Source organism: Corapipo altera, unplaced genomic scaffold, assembly GCF_003945725.1.
Source record: "Corapipo altera isolate COAL_440 unplaced genomic scaffold, ASM394572v1 1, whole genome shotgun sequence".
Classification (NCBI taxonomy): Eukaryota; Metazoa; Chordata; class Aves; order Passeriformes; family Pipridae; genus Corapipo; species Corapipo altera.
The window spans coordinates 26,634,277-26,654,881 of NW_020884873.1; the positions used below are offsets into that span (position 1 = coordinate 26,634,277).

At 36.9% G+C, this 20,605-nt stretch overlaps 1 protein-coding gene across 2 annotated transcripts in view; it reads right to left on the reverse strand.

Moving 5' to 3' along the window:
• The window catches only part of TMTC2 (transmembrane and tetratricopeptide repeat containing 2), a 244,703-nt gene that overhangs the window by 16,959 nt on the left and 207,139 nt on the right, over nucleotides 1-20,605 (reverse strand). For both annotated transcript variants that reach the window (XM_027663223.1, XM_027663239.1), the window contains 2 exons: nucleotides 10,893-11,007; nucleotides 4,065-4,128 (listed from right to left, as the gene is read on the reverse strand). In XM_027663223.1, coding sequence (XP_027519024.1) covers nucleotides 4,065-4,128; nucleotides 10,893-11,007 — 179 coding nt within the window. The remainder of the gene's footprint in view (nucleotides 1-4,064; nucleotides 4,129-10,892; nucleotides 11,008-20,605) is intronic.

The window sequence follows — 20,605 nt, forward strand, 5'->3', positions numbered from 1 at the left end:
TTCTCACTAAGAAGGCTCTAAAATGATTTTGTTTTGATCACAGTACAAGACACACTGCAACAACACATTTTTTGGAAAGCATTCATAAAGATCAAGGGGCTAGGGAGGCTAATCTCTGTAGGTCACCTACAGAGTTGAAGGAAGAAAAGAGAATCCCATAAGAAATTATTCATAGCAAATAAAAGTAGATTCATTTTCTGAACTGCTTCCTGGATTCCTCTCTCTCTCTCTCTCCTTGGCTGTCCAGGGGAAGTCAACTCTGTGAAGCCTTTTTGGAAATTATTAGACATAACCTTGAGAATGCTTGCTTCTTCAGTAAAGTTTAAGACAAATCATTCTTGTCTCCACAGCAGCAGTGTGTTTTACAGAAAATCATGTTCTTACTGAAATTTGCCTGGAAACTACTTTCACAGAGGATAAATACACACCTACTGCAAATAAGACCAATCATGAACATTATAATTTAATTTGCATCCAAGCTCCTCTTCAGCTGGTGCTGCTATTGTACCAAAGTGTTTTAATTCCTTTTCACTATGCAGAAAGAATGTGTAAGCAAAAGCAAAGATGGCATTCAAGATGTGGATACACATTTTAACACACCTCCACTGTGTTCAGTTGTTCCTTTACTCAGTATATTTTTTCTTGCAAATACTTGAGTCACTGTAATAAAGCTTGTCATGGAAAAAATAAGTTGTATTTTCAGACCTCTCAGAATTAGTTCAATGATGAATGAATCACCTCCAATATTCCAAAAATAAAATCTTTTTATGTTTGCTTTATTAAAAACAATAGCTTGCATGTTTCAGAGAAGTTATATTTTCTGTAACTGAATACTGTGTTTCTGGTGATGTTTTTAGCCTCCTTAGTCACAACCTTTATAAAAATGGATTAAATGGAATGAGAAAGTGACTGAGACACACAGATATATTGGTTGTTCATTGTTGTTCCCCAGTTCTGAGATGTTAAAATAAAAGGGCTTGTCTAAGAGACAAATGTAGGAGTGGAGACTGATGTCTGGAAAAAACACTGAAATAGCCAAGTAAGTATCTCTGAAAGTCAGAAGTCAGATGGCCATTTAAACTGAACAAGGGTGTAGAAAAGCTCAGCAGAGCAGCTTCTGGATCTGAAGGACTTATACAGTAGGGAGCAGGAGAGTAAGTATTGTGCATGCAGTGTTGCTTCATTCCAAAAGCAACAGGAATGATTGAGAAACCAGAGAAAGAGATGCAAAAGAAAAACAGAGAGAATGCTGAGAACAAAACTCTGTCATGAAAGCTCAATGAGCATAAAAATTCACTAACAATCAGTAACATATTCATTTTATAGTATTGCTAATGTCTTATAGCTGCTAAGGACTGTATTTTATAGCAGTGATATTAGAGAAATTATATAATATCTTGTATTTGTAAAGAAATGGATGCAAGAGTGGAAATCTGAGTTTTCTTTCAAACTGCACTAGCTGGAAATCTCTCAGGAGCCAGGAACAGGTCTAATTCTAAAGAATAACCAGTAATTTAGTTGTCTTGGCACAGTGAAAGGAAGTTGATAACAAAGAAATGAATCTTCTACCTGGGACTTGAAGAAGTGATTGGGGAACCAAAGGGAAAAAAAGTCATACTGAAAAAAAAAGCTGAGATCCAGTTTACTTGGGATGCTGATCCATAATTCATTAATATCAAAAGTTACTGTCTCAATCACTAGAAGAGGGAAGATTCTTGTCAAACAGCCACTTTGAGCATTTAATTATACCAGTAACAAGGCTGATCCATTGCACAGAATGAGATTTCAATGCTGCCACAGTATTCTCACCAAGAGGGAATTTGGGAACAGGACTCCTATCAGCTAACATTAAACAGGGAACAAAAATATACATATAGATATGTGTATACATACATGGAATGGTATGCATCTGCATCACATGAATATATCTACTATTTTGAGTTTTCTATAACGAAATGTTTCTAGATCATTAGTGATGGATACAAAAAATAAAATTAAATCCTTCAGCACTACATTTTGCTTAAGGATATTTCTTTAGCATCTTGACTCACATAAGTTTGCTGATCCTTCATAATTATGAGACAGTGATAGGATACACAGGCTATATCCAAAAGGACAAATTAAACTGTGGGCTTTTTCAAGCTGTGAGGATAGCTCCCACACAGCTCTGGACTGGGACACTGCAGTCTCTCAGACAGTACCCGGACACAATCTAAGCAGCTGGTTCAATCAACACTAGAAAACAGCCCTGGGCACATTTAATTTATCAGTACAGATGCAGCCATGAAGTAGAGGTTACATCAGTAATTTGCATTCTATATTATTTTGGAAAGACTAGGAGCTTCTTTCTTACCATGTATACATTATACTGCTTACTACCAAGTAATAGTCCTCAAGTGGCTTCTTTTTCTCCTGATCTGAAACTATTATGGTAAATTTGAGAGTTAATAAGAGAGAGATGTATGACTACTTCTGGTTTTGTTTACATTTTTGAGAAATGCCCTTGTAAAGTCATCAGAAAGTTTATGCTGGCAGTGAAAACTGACACAATCTTCCCACTCTTCAACAGTAAAATATTTTCTAAAGGCTTTAAACCATATGCATACTATGCTTAGCTAGAAAGTTAAACTACGATCTTGAATATAAAAGTGAAATTATCTCTTAAAGAAAGCTGAACACCAGGACTTATTAGATCTTTGCTTATCCTAATAAAGTTAGAAGAAAGTTGCTATAATGAACTGTTTTCTTCAAAAAGAATACTTTGGTCTTAGCATGTAAAACTTGTCATCAATAATTATAAACACCTAACCTAGCTGTCAGCTACTTCCAAGGCTCTCTGAGAAATCTCACACATATAATCATATTCATATATGGTTTACACAACAAACTTATTTTGGAGTTTCTGAGAAACATTTGGAGCGTACAATGAACCACAGAAGACGACTTGTACACCACTTTGCACACAGCTGAGGGAATCCTTTCAACATTAAGGTATCCTCTCAAAAAAACCCAAAAAACAATGCAAAAAGTCTTGCATCTGAAAGCATAAAGAATCACAAAGTCTATATTGTTATTTCACAAGGAATGAATTAATATAATACAAAGTTTTTTGACAGCTTTTAAGAGACAGTGTAAAAGTCTGTCATTTTGTATGAATAAGTTATTTGGGGTTTTTTTTTGATTATATTTTGTTAGCTTGTTTTGAGTCTTAGCTGGGGTAGCTTTTGATTCTTAGGTCTGAAAACTCTTTTGTTTTAAGTCTGTAGTTTTTCCTTTTTTTTTTCTTTTAACTGAATTTGCTAACATGTATCCTCAAATTTGGTACTAAAGACTTCTGTGACAGGAATTTTCCTAGATTTGATTTATTGCATAGGCAAAGCGTTCTGTATTTAAAATAAATTCTGCCTCATTTATATTCATGACTTGTCCCCCCAAAATGTGCAGGTAATTAAAAAGAAATATAACACTGAGTAAAAAATGGTAAGTAAAAAAATTTTTATTTCTTTAGTTCAAGATGCAATAAAACTGGAAATTAGCTTCCCTTTTTAAAAAGCGTCTATCACTTATTCCTACACACTTCTGCTTCAAAAAACAAGTCTTTCTTTGCCAATATACGACTACCTTGGAGATAAATACCTCTGAGGTAAAATTATCTTTCAGTTCATGACAGAGAAAAAGGTATAAATGTATTATTTAAAATGCCTTAAACAGTGGATCACAGAGTAGCCCTTCATTCTCTTTTACTAGTGAAAATAGATGGAACTGGAAAAGCTTTCCAAACTTAACACATTTAAATGCAGATAAATAAATCTAAATCTAGAAGTCTTTTCCATGTTTGTTAGCCACTTATTGCTAGACCACTTCACTGAGGCAATTTGAAAGTATAGTGATTGGTTTGACAAATGAACAGCTTCATCTGACGACCCAATAACCATTAAAAGAACATATATAATACATGACAAGAGATCAAATGCTCCAGCAAGAAGTTCTGCTCAACAAAAAGGGTTCAGTACCATAGCACATTCATCAACTTAAGTAATAGATATAATTAGGAAGGTACTTACATTAGGTCTTAATCCTGCTGCCATTTCATAATACTTCTCGGCTTCTTCATTAAGACTGGCTTGTCTATCAGGACAGAAAAAACCAACAGTTACATCTCATTTTCCATGGGTTAAGAAAAACTCATGCGTAAAGAAACATAGCTAAAACCAAAACACTGCAACTCAGAAGCTGTAAATTATGCAATAATGCAATTTCTCACATTGTGCCTCCCCAAAACCACTATATCATTCCAGTAAAAAAAGGAAAAAAAGTCAGATAATACAATGATTTCTGAAAACTAGGTTTCCATGGTTGAGGGAATTCATTCAGAAAAGAGTTTCAATTTCAACATTTACTCACATCATTCTGAGAGGGGATTTAAACTTAGGTCTCCTGTTCCAGGACAATAAGATGATTTTCTGGGTACCTGAAGCACTATCAGCTCAACTGTTTTCCTTCTCCTTACTAATACAGACAGCATCTACATGGTCCTAGTAGTTTACTTTTTATTTCTTCTCCTGAGTTTTTAGTTTAATATCTTCAAATGAAAATGCAATTTGTTGCCAAAGAAATCCCAACATGTTTTTGTCTCAACAGGCCCTTTTTATCTCATTTCTCAAACCTCTCTCTTCTCCTTTTGTCTCCACCTTCTTAATTTCCCTCCAACTATTCATTTTGTCTACCGGTCCAACGAGTATCAGTTTATCACATATATGTCATGAGAAAGACGGTAAATCTGTAAGAACAACCAAGCATGACTTTCAGACAGGCTACATATCTTCTGCTAAAATTATTTCCTTTTTTCCTATGAAGGGATAGGTCCTTTCATAGGAGGGTTAGGACAGATCTTCAGCATATTTGTGTTTGTTATGTGATTGCATAACACAGGTGCATTTCTGCGATAAGAAATCGAAAAATTAGACAACGGAATAACACTGAGTAGGGTTGGCATCTGATTTTTTATCCTTTTTCTTCTGCTTTTGAGAACAGTTACTAATTCAAAGAATATCAATCAACTGAGCACTTGTGCCTGGAGATTTTACCTTGTTCATTACATGAGCCTTTACATGCTTTGTTATTCAGTAATCAATCTGTGCTCTAATTTTATGTTCCTATCCACCCAGATTTTAAACATTAGCCACTTAATACATGATAGTCAATTAATCCTGGTCAATACATTTTGACAGCTATTGGTCTTGGGAGGAGAAGGGGAGAAGGATAATCCCTTTGAAATTTCTCACATAATTCCTGTGCAAGCTGAAATCACTTCCTGAGTAACAATTGCTAAGTAGAATCTGGTTTATACCTGTTAACTGTTTTAAATTACTTTTTACATGTATCATTTACTCAGTGGTTGCAGTGGTTAGAAATGATTGAATGTCTAAAAATATTAATTCAACCTGCTTCTGAATTGCTCCTGCTGGGCATCAGTAGCACTTGAAATGACTGGAAAAAAAATATTCTCATACTTATGAATTTCAGGATTTACAACAAGGTGCTATAAAATGAAACATGTTAAACAGCTTTTTTTTTTTTTTTTTTCCTGCTTGTATGGAACTGTCAGGACACAAAGCACTTCTGAAAGTGGTAAAATAATGTATAATAAACAAGGTTTCTTACCCAGGAGGCAAATACAAATGGCACACTTCACCTCCAAAAAGTGTTGTTGGCATGTGAATGTAGAACACATTAAAATCCCTTTTAGCCCAGTGGAAATACATGGCTTGCTTTCCTCCCACGTGTACACCTTGAAACATGCATCATTAATTGCTAAGTTGAAGTCAGTTTGAATGTATAGTTTTCCATTTAAAACAGTTTATAGAAATGCATGCACAACATAGTAATCTGGTCAGGAAAATGCCAGTTCCATTTCTGTGGCATTCACCATCAGTTCCCTTACTTAAGATGCTTCAGAACTCTGGATCCCATTTTCATTGCAAATCTGAGCTAGAAATTCATTATGTTAAGCCCTGAAATAGCTTTCCCTTGAGAAAAATTAAAGGCACAGAGGTAGGAAATTGCAGGAACCAACCCTATGCCACTGAGCAGTAAAGAGCTCTGGATCAATGTCAAATAAGGGAAGGACACTACTAAAGGTAACAATTCACATTAGAGTAAAATATTAGATAAAATGTTGATAATAAAACAGAAAGGAAGGAAAGGGAGCAAAGAGAGTTCAGAAGACAGAGTCCTTTTCATAGTTATGAGATATATTTCAACCTCTGTCCTAAATCTTTTCATGAGGACTGACCTTGAAAACACATCTGATTTCCCCTATCAGCACTAGCATTCAATCTTGTTTTAAGGGACGAAAACGTTTTCTCTTTTTGTTCTCTCATATCTCTTAACCCGAGCCTCCAGATCAACCAATTCTCTGTATTCAGTTCCAGCTGATTGATGGTGACATGTCATAAATATGCTTGATAGCACATCACTTAGATTATCCTGACACCCAGTTTACATTCCTTTTGAATCTTTATGTTGATCACTGGAAAAAATATTGTTGTAAGAGAAAAACACCACCAGTGCTGACTGGTTTAGATACATAAACATGTGAGTGGGAAAGCATTAGTTTTAACCTGCCTGTTGCTTGGTACAAGGCTTCAGACTGTTGACTATTTTTTCAGTGAAATCATGGATGTCAGCCCAGCTATAAAGAAGTTTTCTTCAGAGATTCCTATTTTTAAATACTGAATGTTGATACTTGGCATTCTTAATGGATTTTTTTGTGTCACAACAAAATCATAATCAGGTTTTATACCTCTAACTGTTCATATACATTTTTAGTTTAAAAATTTTATATAGACTATATACTTTGCTATACATACATATATATAATTAAGCACATAGACAGCAATTAAAGAATGAATATAAACTGTTGAGACAATAACAGATAGTGAAGTTGTGCCTATGAGACTGTGTCAGCAATTCGAATACCATGTTCAATCAGTGTATTCTGGAGAGTCAAAACACTTTTACAGAAATTCACTGAGAAACAAAGACCAGGTCATGTAATATTGCTCCAATTTAGACTTGTTTTTCAAATAGTCAACAAACATGCTATAACTTCATGTAATATGAGAGTTTCCCAGAATAGCCCACTTACAGAAGCATGAAAAAACTAATTATTCCTATAAAAATAGGTCTTCTTCCTAAGTTTGTTTTCATGTGAAGACAATGTGAAGCTCTTTTCCTGTTTCTAATTAGTACAACAGTGTCACCCTACTGCCATCTCTCATTCTAAAAATAATCCTCTCCTAGACCACAGGAAATCTAGCTCATGGCAGCTCACTTAGTACAAAACTTCAAAAGTTAAACTTAGCACTTGTTAATGCATGACTTAGTCACTGAAGGTACAGCATTACAAACATGTGCTTCACTGCATTTCATTAAAATGTATCTAGCTTTTCTGAAGGGCTTCAAATTCCTATAAGTAAGAGCATTGGAAATAGTACAAAAGTAAAACATATGACCAGATACTGTTTTAAGTACCACCCAAAGAGCTGCATGACCTTGAAGAAAGCTGTCTGGAAAACAAATTTGTTGAGATAATAAATTCTACAGGCAAGTATTATGCAAGTTAAAAGTTACCAGACTGTTGCAAAGAAATGGATTACAGTCATCCCACATCTCACCCCTCTTACAGACGACTGGATTCATCTTTCATTGCATTATCAGGATGCTACAGAAGTCATTTAGGGAAAAAAACAAAACCAACTATGTGCTATTAGGAGCAGGGAGGTCTCTCAATAATGCAAACAGAACTAACTAACTAACTAACTAACTAACTAACTAATTAACTTGTTAATTTTTTTACTTCAGATTCAGTCACAAAAAAAGGAAGTAAGCAATGTTGGAATACCTGACACGAGGAGGAAAAGTTCTTGTGACTTATTAACTGAGAACAGGCTATCTATAAATACAACTACTGCATTTGGACCCAGTTAACAATTGTGTTGCAAATTTAAGAAAAAGAAGATTACTTTGCAGCATTCTAGTTCAAAATTTTCAAAAGTTGTAAATTTTTATAGAAGTTGCATTTTAATTTAATTTTTTTCTCAGAGAGTAAGGGGATTAAAAAAAAGGAAAATATTTTAGCACTGGAGTAGAAAAACAAATTGAATTTTGAAAGAATATTGTGATTAGTTTCCATCCAAAACAGCTGTAAACCAAATTTGAAAGAAGTTGTATGTGATCCTGAAAAAATGTCTTCATGTTTCTCAGTCTTGTGACATTCCTTAGGCTAATGGTGGAAACAGTAGTAAGAGAGGAGAGAAAGATAATTCCTTTCTAATTAAAAAATACGTCACTGGGTAGAATATTTGATCTGAAAAAAAAAAAATTAGAATCTATACAAAAATCTAAGCTGCTGTTATTATCTTGCAGTCATTTTGGAAACCTTGCATCATCCACATTAGTATCAATTTCTGTCCCTTAGTCCACAACACATCTTTAAAATTTATCCCATCTCGCTCACCAGAGTCAATTCATTTTCATGCTCTATGAACTTCTATAATATGTTTTCTACTTCACAGCTGTGCAGTTCATTCAAAATTCTTACTCACTGGTCAGTTTTTGTAGCTCTCTAGGGTACCTAAAGAGCAGTTGGTCATCTACATGAAACTATTTCAGCCTTTTATTTATGACTGCATTTAGCATTCACAGTTCCTAGCTGTGTCACTCTATGCCAGCTGGTTTATTCCCTTCTTTCCTTCCTCTTTTGTGTCTTGGTATCTGCTTTCCTCTTGGAATCACCTCAGCTCTCCGTTGTTCTAAAGATCCAGAAAATCAGCTGCTTCTGAAGTCCTGTAGACTCACAGTGGATTTGTAGCTGCTCTGTTCCAATGAATGAATACACATTGCCCTTGTACAACAAGTCTTACAGAGGCAATATATTTAAACCAATTGCTAAGTAGAGCAGTGAACAAGGACAGACAACAGAATCATAACCTTTCAGCAAAAATCAGTCAGATGCTAACACATGGGGGTTTTAAGCAAATGCTTAGCAGCACTGAATTTAACTTTGCCACCCTGCTCTTGCTAAATCCTCCAGACTATTTTAGACTCCCAGAGCATATTAGGAAGACAATTACAATCATCCACAAAGAGAACTGAGCATGTAAGTGAAAAATTAGACCAACCGGGTATCCCAAAGCAGCACAGTGGATTCTAGCTAAACTAAAACAGGTCCCTGTTTTAAGGGTTTTTGTTTGGTAAGTTTTCTTTGTTTCTAGAGGTTTGGGGTTTTTGCTTACAGTAAAAATAGAGAATGCATCTTAGAATCACTGAGCTCAATGCTGATCAAGGTGCCCGAAAACAGTATACTCCCAATCAGATCAAGTAGGTTAACCATGGCTGATGTACAGCAGCCACGTAGTACAGCAGCATTGCTATTACTTGAAAAGTGAAAAAATACTCATATCCAGATGTAAACAAACATGCCTTCAAGACTTCGAATGCTTCACTCAGTGCTCACAGAGAAAGTGAGAGATTTATTAAACCTATTTCCAAAATAGTATTGATCTACATCATCATATTTTAAAATACACAAAATCACACCACTTAAACTTATCATCCACAACACAATCACTGAAATCAGGACTCTGACACACTCTATACCTCTCTGAATTCAGCTGCTTGCTATGTTTCTGTCTATGAAGTTGTAACATTGATCTAAATGTTTCAAATTACTGAACTCTGTCTCAAGAGATATCATTCAGAAAATAATCAGGGGAAGGCAAGGATCCTTAAAACAGCTCGTACACCTGAGTCAGGTCAAACTATTGTTTACCAGTGAACCATTTTTCTTGGTTTCCTTTCTAATCTACAAGCAGTAAGAGTTATTTTTCAAAAGGTGTTTTGGGGCATATTTCAAAATCATGGTATAGAAACTGTAATTCTGAAACTCGGGTCACTTGCCTGAAGCCGATTCTACTGTCTGTTTTATACCATTGTCCTTCTCTTTTATACAATTTTCCTTTCATTTCATATTTAAAATGTTAAAAGTATAAACAACCTAGTGAGATATCTTCATCAGAGAAATTATTTCAAGAACTGTTTCGTGCTAATGAAGTATATTTTTTTATTTCCTTTTTCATGCATTTTCTATACTTAGATATCAATCTAAATGAAATCAAGCATCCTTATAGCTGTTAAGCAGACAGTAGACAATAATTGGATAATTATCCTAGAAATAAGCATGGAGGATACCTATTACAGTAATGTGAGTTTAATGATAATGTTAAACTCACAGATAGCAGCTTAATGGTACTGAATAACCTGGTCTGTCAGCTTGAAAAGCTGAAAAAAAGTCTAAAATTTAATTCTATTCAGATAGAATAGAATTAAATATAAGACTACATTTTAAATCACAGATTCTGAGAATACCACTAAGTGCTCCTATGAGTCTCAAAGTCATTATTAGCCTGGGAATATTTAGATTTCTAATTATTGTAGTGTTCCCTACTAAAACAAATTTTCAATATTCTCTATTCACATCTAGAACAGAAATATGGTCTCATCTTTTCACACTAAATTTTTAAAAATCAGGAGAAAGGAAATCCTGCAGAAGGTTCTTCACAAAAGAAACACTTATTCTTCTATGCAAGCAAAATGGATTATGTACTTGTAAACTACAGAAGTTTTGAAGGTAAGAAATTATGAGATAATACACAGAAAATTAGAAATTAACAGTTTCATTCCAGTTCTTTGTATCTTATTAGCAATATTGAATTATTCAAAAGAGTTGGTGGCCTTTAAAAGAATCTTGTATAAGCAAAGGCTATAAATACTTTTTCCCTCCAAAATAAGAGAGGAAAATCCAGTAAGGCAGATGTAAAAGCACTAACCTGAGCATATGGGCTGCATTGAAAACAACATCAAATTCCATATTATCGAGTTCAGCTGCCTTTTTTGCCATTTCAGCTGCTTCTATCAGGCGAGATTCTTCAAGAAGGAACTGACCTGCAATGGAGTGCATGACTGTGAGCCCACAGATAATAACTGATGTAATATACTACAGAGAGTATAGTTAGGAAAAGGAATTACAAAAAAAGCCCAACAAACTAACAAATCAACGAACAGTTGTCTCACATTCAATATTATTTGCTGATTTGCTCTGTATTTCAGCATCCTCAAAATACAGTCAGTGTAGAAAAAATGCAATAAATATGACAGGTAATAATGATATTTGTGGAACATATTCAGGAGAAGTGAGAATAATAGAGTAAAATTCAGCCATCAAGAAATAGTACTTCCAACCCCCAAGAAGCCTGCCATTTGAGAACTTGCCCTTCTGCCTCTACATTGATCTTCATTTCCTCAAGACAAATTGAAGTAAATAACATCTACGAATTAAATACACTCCCATTTTAAAAGCATGTCTCAAAATCATATTAAAAGACACATTTTTATATATATCCAGGAGAACATATTTCTTCAGCTTTAGAATTATAAATGATATCAGCATTAAAATTATTATATATGTATACCTTGACAAACTGGTATTTTATCATGTATTGCACTAACCCCATAGGTAGATCTTTACAAGTTTCCTACATGACGCTTACCTTTTACATAAAAAAAATAAATAGAAGATGGTTAAAATGAAGTGACTGAATTTTTACAAATGACATTATCATAATCATTAAACCAAGTTTCAATTGAAAAGAATGAATAATTTAAGACTAACTATAACTGAAGTACAGCATTTCAAAACGAAACATATAAGACATAGTAGAACTCTACAAAAATGAGTTTTCCTTTGATGAAGATGAAAAAGAAATTTGGAAGATACTTAAGCAACCTTATTTTCTGTTCTTTTAAATGATTTTTGCATTCCTAATTCGTAAAATGCATTATTTTTGCAACAACTTTTAAAAAGATTTCAGCCATCTAGACTCTTTGTCTACATAACTTTATGTTTGGAAAAGCTATCCTCAAGGATGGTGATTATAGATTCCATCATCCCATCCTTCCCTTTTAAATTTATTTTGTAAAGTTAGATCACTCAACCAAAAATTGTCTGCCATGCCATCACTGACCACCAGCCTCTTCAGAAATAATATCCCATGAGCAAATGATTTCCTCTCATAGTGAGGGATTTTCTCTTTTTTTCTTTCCTCCTTTCCTCGTGCATTCCGTGTTGCTCACATGCTTGCTATGTGCTTATGCAAAAAATCCAGAAATCCAGATAAGCAGAGCTAGCAACGTCTGTACAAGCCTAGTAAATCCGGTGATGCTTTGGTACAACAGAGACATTTACAGAAGGAATAATTTTCAAGAGAAAAAGTGATGAAAGACAGCTTTCTTAGCTTTTTGTTTTCTCTGTGGATACATTTCAGCTTAGGAGAGATGGAAGATTATTTAGTCAGACCCTTACATATTAATTACTCATATCTTCAAAACTCTTGTAAAAACATTCTGGTGCCTTCCTGCATTCACAGTATAAGGTTTGCCTGCTTTAGTTACATCCACACTCTAATACGTGCTATATTTTGATGCAGTATGAGGCTTTGTGCTTATTGTGCCCAGAAACAGATGATTTACAAAAACAATTCTCTCACACCAAAGAATAAGTAAATAAATAAATAAAAAGAGAGGAAAAACATAAAAGAAAACCTTTTGAGAACAGTCTGGACCACAGGAAATTAATTTGTCTTCAGAATTAGAAATCATGGGTTGAACCATTAGTGGAACTCTTTTAGGAAGAGTTCCCCCCCTGGGTCCAACCCCCCAGTTTGGGTACAACATCAGGGTATGCCTTATATATAATAGGACAAATTCAGATTTGAATCTGAAAATTCTCCAAGTAAAGTTACCAACTACAACAGGCAGTTCATATCTCTTGATTTGGGCTGAATTCCTATTTTCTTTAAAGAGAAATCTTTGAAACAAGCTTGACCAACCAGTATTCCAATTCTCTTCCAAAAAGTGAAGTAAAGCAGTATCCCTAATCTTTAGGTTCATGTTAAAGCAAACCAACCATAAATTGTTAACATTAAGGTTCTTTTGTTAATGAAAGCCCTGGATTAGCAGAATGAAACACTGGTAATTGGATGTACTATTAATAGATCCAGCCAGAGGGGAAAAGGAGGACATAAGGTTTTATATTTCAAGACAGTGAACATTCAGGAGAATTCGCAAATAAATATATACTTAATTTAGGAAAAATTTTTTGCACCTTACAATTTAAAAATAATGTCAACTGCTCATTAAGCAAATTAATTACATAAGGAGAATAAACCTCTCCTTATTATTGTCAATAAAAAAATTATTCAATGGGTTTTAGAGATAGATCTTTAGAAACATACTTCCAGTTTTCTGTAACACTGAAGCTCAGCAGTGATGTTACCTTACATGTTCAAGAAGCATTTGGACAACGCGCTCTGGCACATGGCGTGACTCTTGGGCCTCCCCTGTGCAGGGCCAAGAGTTGGACCCACTGATCCTTATGGGTCCCTTTCAATGCAGGATATTCCATGATTTCATGAGGGGAACAACCCTTAACTGCCTTAATCATTGCCTGAGTAGAGGTGATTTCATCAGCGGCTGCTGATCAAGCATTTCCCTGTTTGGATGGGCTATAAATATAATTGACTGCCACCTTCCCAATCTAGTGGAAAAGTAAATACCTGAGCATACAGGTCTGTGGTGGGTTGGCCCCTGTCAGCATCCAAGCACTCATGCATCTGCTCATCCCCACCCACTCCAGTAGGGTGATGGGAAGAAACAGGAAGAACAAAAGCAAGAAAATTTGTACATCAAGACAGTTTAATATGTGAAAGAAAAAAAACAACAAAAAAAATCAACCAAACAGCAAAGTGAAGAAAATCACTTGCCACTTCTCACATGCAGACTGATGCTTAGCCAGTCTCCAACAAAGGGCCACATCAGAAGCCAAATCCTTCTTCTTTCTCTACTCCAGTTTTTATTGCTGAACATGATGTTATATGGTCTGTTATATCTATCCCTTTGGCCAGCTCAGGTCCGCTGTCCAAGCTGCATCCCCTCCCAACCACCTGCCCATCCACAGTCTACTCTGTGTTAGGGCAGACTAATCAAAAGAGAAATCCTTGACACTGCTCAAGCGCTATTCAGCAACAGCCAAAACACTGGTGTGTTATCAAGGAAGGCTATTTTAGTCACAAATCCAAAACATGGCATCATCCAGGCTGCTATAAAGAAAGTTAATGCTATCCAAGCCAGACCCAGTACAAGGTGGAAACTTTCAGCTGAGAATTGATTTGCCAAGTTCTCCTGAAAGGCATACTAATTTTATGCACACATCTCAATTTAATTTAAAGCACCTAAGTAGAGAGATATCATTTTGAAAACATTAGCTGCCATTCCTTTTAATATGATATACTAAATTCATACAAGAATGAAGTGGATTGGCACTTTACTGCTGCACTTTCTTCAATAAAAAGTAGACTTCTGAACTTTTCCTGTCAAGGCCATATGTTTTCCCAAGAGAATGGCACTAGTAGGGTGTAACAATGCCAAGGTGTTGAAGGTGGATCAGAAGGTATGATCCACAAGCCCCAAGATCCAGGAACCACTTGTGTGGGTTTAAATTTACATGTAGGATTTTCTCCTATGACAGGCAGCTGGCAAACCTCACATTCTATGAGACTGTACTGGGTTTCTGTGGTTGGGTTTTGGTAGCAGGGGGGCTACAGGGGTGGCTGCCGTTAGAAGTTGCTAGAAGCTTCCCTTGTCCCATGGAGCCAATGCCAGCCAGCTCCAGGACGGACTTCCTACCGCTGGCCAAGGCCGAGCCAATTAGAAGTAATACTAACACCTCTGTGATAACATATTTAAGAACAAAACATTGTTGCACAGAATAAATTCCAGCCAGGGAAGAGGGGAGTGAGAACATGGGAATAACAACATAGACACCAAGGTCAGTGCAGAAGGAGGGGCAGGAGGTGCTCCAGGCACTGGACCTGAGGTCCCTGCAGCCCGTGGTGCAGACCATGGTGGAGCAGCTGTGCCCCTGCAGCCCATGGAGGAACATCGGGGTGTAGAGACCCACCTAGAGCCCATGGAGGAGCCCATGCTGAAGCAGGTGGATGCATGAAGGAGGCTGTGACCCCCTGGGAGGCCCATGCTGGAGCAGGGTCCTGCCAGGGACCTGCAGCCTGTAAAGAGGGAAGCCCATGCTGGAGCAGGTTTTTCCCTGGTAGGATTTGTGGCCCCTGTGGGGGACCCACGTCGGCACAGCTCATTCATGAAGGACTGCACCCCATGGAGGAGTGACCCATGGAACAGCAGTTTGGGAAGAACTGCTGCCCGAGGGATGGACTCACGCTGGAGAGGTCCATCAAGGACTGTCTCCCATGGGAGGGACCTCATGGGAGCAGGGGAAGGACTCCTCTCTTTGAGCAGTGGCAGAAACAACAACTGAGCGTAACCCCCATTCCCTGTCCTCCTGCACTGCTGGGGGGGAGGAGGGAGAACACAGAAGGAAGGAGGGGTTGGGGGAAGGTATTTTACTTCTCACTCTTTGGCTCTTATCCTGTTAGTAATAAATAAAAGTACTATCCCCACTTTGAGTCTTGTTTTGCTTGTGAAGGTAATCAGTCACTGACCTCTCCCAGCTCTTATCTCTACTCATGAATTCTTAGCTGTTTTTTTTTCTCCCTCCTCTGTCCAGTTGCAGAGGGAGGGTGAGAGAGTGGCTTTAGTGGGTACCTGGTATCTGGCCAGGGTTAACCCGCTACAGATTTCTTCTGTAGCCTCATTATCCCAGCATCGAAGCAGCCCAGTAGGAATCCACTCACCAGGTTGGTGGCTGAAATCTTTCCGCAAGTCCCGAAGTTCTGATGAGTTCAGGGACTGGGTAGCCTCGGTTTCCTGTTTGATTTATCTGATTTCCTCTGTTGAAGGACTGGCTCTTTGATCTGCCCCCTCTCGTCCTTCTTTTTGCTAGAAGCTTCTTCTTTTTCCTCTTCCTCCGTTACTAATCGCTGATATGGACCCACCACAGAGACACTGCCCAACACCACCATTCTTATTGCAGGTGTCATGATTCTAACTGTTGCCAACAACATAAATTATGGTAGCCTGATTGTTTTTTTGAATCAGAACCAGCTTTTGAGAAAACAGCCTTCTACAAGCTCTGAATCCCACATTTTCCTTTTCCAAGGAAAGCATATTTTTCATTACTATTCTTCTAAACTGGAAGTAGGAAATCCATAGTCTACCTTCCGACATGACCTTCAGCAACACTTTGCCTGGAACATTACTTTTTTAAATAGAATTTTCCACCTTTCCTGCTAGAGAGCACTGAGTTGAGTGTAAATGTGCAGTCAGGAGTTTTTAAAGACCTTTGACAGCAGAGAACTGATTCAATACTTCACAATCCTCTTAGTTATTTTTTCCCTAAAGTATCTAGGAATCAGAAATAGCATTAAAGCTGCTGAATTCTGTACCTACAGCCTTGTTCAAACTTATTTTTTCCTGCAAATCATCAACAGTGTTTTTTGACTCCCTACTTGACCAAAAATTTGGGGGGTAATATATGCAATCTACTGAAAAGTAAGATAAATGTATGTATGTAAACAACAACAAAAAAATTCGAGTTTCTGACATTAAAAAGAACAACTTATTTTCATCTTTTATCAATTTTAAACAAATATGAGCTTTTATTTTATTAGATAAAAGTGCAATTTGCTTATTTAATAGATAACAGTGCAATTTGCACCAATCTTTCTTCAGTTGAAATGTTCTCTTTTTTACTCACTGGCAAATATTCAAAGGTACTTTGTTCCAGAACAGAGGAGATTTCTGAAATAGCTCATCTTGTTGCTGTTGCTTTTGAAAAGAACCATCTTGAATGTTCTCAGAATGCTGTTGGTTCTGCACTTACTCATATTTCAATGACTTAGACTAGTGTGCTGATATCTTTAGTAATCCAAGCAAAGCCGAGTAAACTATCTTCTGAATAGGAATGTAAAAACTTCCAATAGTACCATAATAGGAATTTGCTTCTTTTAATATACATTTGTCACCAAGTCTTCTGCTTCTTATCCTCTTAAAAAGTTTTCTACTTCCACAACATGAAGAGTGCTCTATCTAGACTCAACTGTAAAAAAAATAAACTTCACTAGAAGTTCTTTCAGCATATTCAACACTGAGGATTTGAAGCTGAATATATGCTGGTGCTTTCAAAACATTTCAAGTTTTTCAAGCAGAAACCAGAAGAGGGATAGGGTTCTGGCTGAACCAATGCATTGTATTTTGTCTTTGAAGCACAGTAAGGATGCAAGATCATGTCTTGAGAACTGAACTATATTCTTAGTGACATGAGCAGATCCATCACTGAAGTCTGCTGAACTTCAACTCTGCTGTGACAATGCAGAGCAAAAGAGCAGATGCAACCAGAGCTTTCTGTATAGAAAACTGAAATAGCGTTCTGTGGAAGAAAAGAGGAGATACCTTGTCTGCAAGTTGATTTCCAGAGCTTTTAAGGTGATGAATCAAGGTTCCAAGATGCAAAGTCAACAGACATGATCTAATGTAACTGTTTCCTTTAAGACTTTCAAAACAGATTCATTGGCTGTGAACCAGAAGTTCCCAGAGCAAGGGAATGTTTAAAGATCTGCTTTCCAGGCCTGTTAAGACAATTTCTTGCTGAATGTGCTGGTTGTGACAGCAGAAACAAAGACAACTTACATCACAATCACCTAAATGGTAGCAGCATTTCATTTTTTGCTGCTCCTTACATGTCATTCCATCTTAATCTAAAGCTGTTCTCTTGGTTTCTTGCTGGAAAGAATTCTGGAGACTTTATCCTTTCAATTGGTTCCCATGGAGAAAATTATTCCATGCAAATAAAATATACAGAAACACTATGCAAGCCAGTGGGTGCTGCAATATCAGTATATGCACTGGCTTGGAAAAAACTTTATTAGCCTTTTTCTTTGTCTGAAAAACTTATCTGTTGCAGTTGTGCTAAATGTACCATTGGATGTCATCCAGAGCATGATCAGAGATAAACAGAGAAAAAATTAACTTGCAAACCTTTGGGACTTGATGACTGAACTTGTGATCGCATCTGGATCACTGGAAGCTCTCACTAAAACAAAAGATTAATGATGAAAATACAAACTACAGGGACCTCATGATTTACAGATACTGAGGAAGATTCCGAACCCTATGTCATTTCCCAAACACCTGGTGATGTATAAGTTTGGAAATCTGAAATCCGGATGGGAAAAACCTATTCAGTTGCACTTCTGTAGCAGTCTCATGCTATCTCTAAAAAAATCCTCATGAGATAGTACTCATAGATCAAAACATATGATCATTAGCAAAGTCTCCAGGGTTGTTTGTGTCACATGCTTTTTCAGTTCCTGCAGAAACCCTACATTCTGGCAACATGGAAGAAGCACAAAGCCACATTTTTAGATCTGTCTCTGATCTGCAATATCTATACCATATCTCTTGAGCAGTCTAGTATATTATGCTGAGGAAGCAGAGTCAACCATGTATTTGAGATGTCAGAATGATTAGATTTAAGGATAAACTCAAGGGAAGAGGCAGACTAAATGGAAATTCCACAGCATTTAAGGTCGGCGACCTAGCTTGCTTGGAAATACTCCATTGCATTCCACCTCAGTGACTGGTACTAAAGGAAGTTTGGAACAAATAGTTATTATAGTGGTCTGTAATAATCTTCTTTTAATGTTTTATGATCGCAACAGCCTAAAGAGCAACAAAAAGGACTTCAGGTTGGTGGATTCTTCTGAATAGCTCAGCTTCTGGTATATTTTCCAGTTTTAGTTTGGAAGTAAGAAATACTGTCAGTTCTAGCTAAAGATTTTCTAAAATCAAAGTTATTACAGAGAGTTCTGGAAACAGAAAGGTCAGAAGCTTAATCAAGTCTTTCTGCAAGACAGTTACATTTCCTTCCCATTTTGGGTCTAGGAATCCTGTCTTCCTGGAACTGCATTCACTGATATTGTAGGAGGAGCTATAAGCCATAGGCCAAACTCAGGACCCTAATTTGATGACACTGTATGCTCAAGACAGAGCGACCATTTCTCCAAAGACCACATATGTTCTATGAACATGTATTATTTGAGTATCATAAACTTGTTTTATAGTTTCCCTACAAAATCATTGTATATCAATGTTAGGATTTCCAAAAGATACAAAATGGAAAAACCCCTTTCCTTCGCAGAAAGGTTCAAGACCGTGTATTGGGAAGGCTGGCAAAGTGACTTAGTGATGGACATACTATATCTGGATGGCTTTGACTCCGTCTCATCAAGGAATTTATTTTCTCAATACATAATTACCGTAGGATCTGGTGTTCCCAATGTAACAGATCCATGTACTCTTATATTAATTATTTGGCATATATTGCACTTAGCTAACCTGTCAGTCAGAAATGGGACAATTCATTCACTGGAATTATGGATTGTGAAGTTTTATTCATTTCATTGACAAGGATAAAAAATGACCTTCCTATGGACTAGGCTGACATTTCTTCCATCAACATAAAACTCTCCTGAAGAAATTAGTAAAATTTCATTAGTAGGTCATGGTTGATGTTTCTCTTTCTGACAAATACAACATTGATATTTTATTTTTCTTAAGTACACTAGTTTTTCTCTTCATAAGATCTTTTCCTTAAACATGTAGAAGAAAAATAAAGCTTTCCTAGGCTGCTCAGTGAATGAAGAGCAAAAACACAAAGCTCCAGCACTGTGAACAATGTGACTACGTGGAAATGTTGATTCCACCACCTATCTGGGCAGCCTGTTCCAATGCTTGACAACCATTTCAGTGAAGAAATTCTTCCTCTTGTTCTGTTGCTAGTTGCCGGGAGAAGAGGCCAATCCCCACCTGGCTACGAACCCCTTTCAGGCAGCTGTAAAAAGCCATAAGGTCTCTCCTGAGCCACCTCTTCTCCAGGCTAAAAAGCCCAGCTCACTCAGCTGCTCCTCACATGACTTACTCTCCAGACCCTTCATCAGCTCCGTTACTTTTCTGTCGACATGCTCCAGCACCTCCATGCTTCCCTGTAGTGAGGGGCCCAGAACTTGACACAGTACTCGAGGTGTGGCCTCACCAGTGCCAAGTACAGGGGAAGAATCACTTTCCTGGTCCTGCTGGCCACGCTATTCTTGATACAGGCCAGGATGCCATTGGCCTTTTTGGCCACCTGGGCACACTGCTGGCTCACATTCAGATGGCTGATGACCAACTCCCCCACATCCTTTTCCACTGGGCCTCTTTCAGGCACTCTTCCCCCAGCCTGTAGTGCTGTAGGGAGCTGTTTTGACTGAAGTCCAGGACCCAGTACTTCACTTTATTATATCTCAGTCTAAGAGGAAACACCTAAAAAGAAAACTGAATTCGCATCTGTAAATATATGAAAATTCTCACACTCACTAAGACATCTAATTGTATGACTTAAAAAGCAAAAAAAATGGTGCTTGAAAATTCACTACTATCATATTTCAATGCAATTTATTTTGAAACTTAAACCACAGTAGTTCCAATTAATTTTCAGGATGTGACATAGGAGTGGTGGGGCAGTTATCTTTGG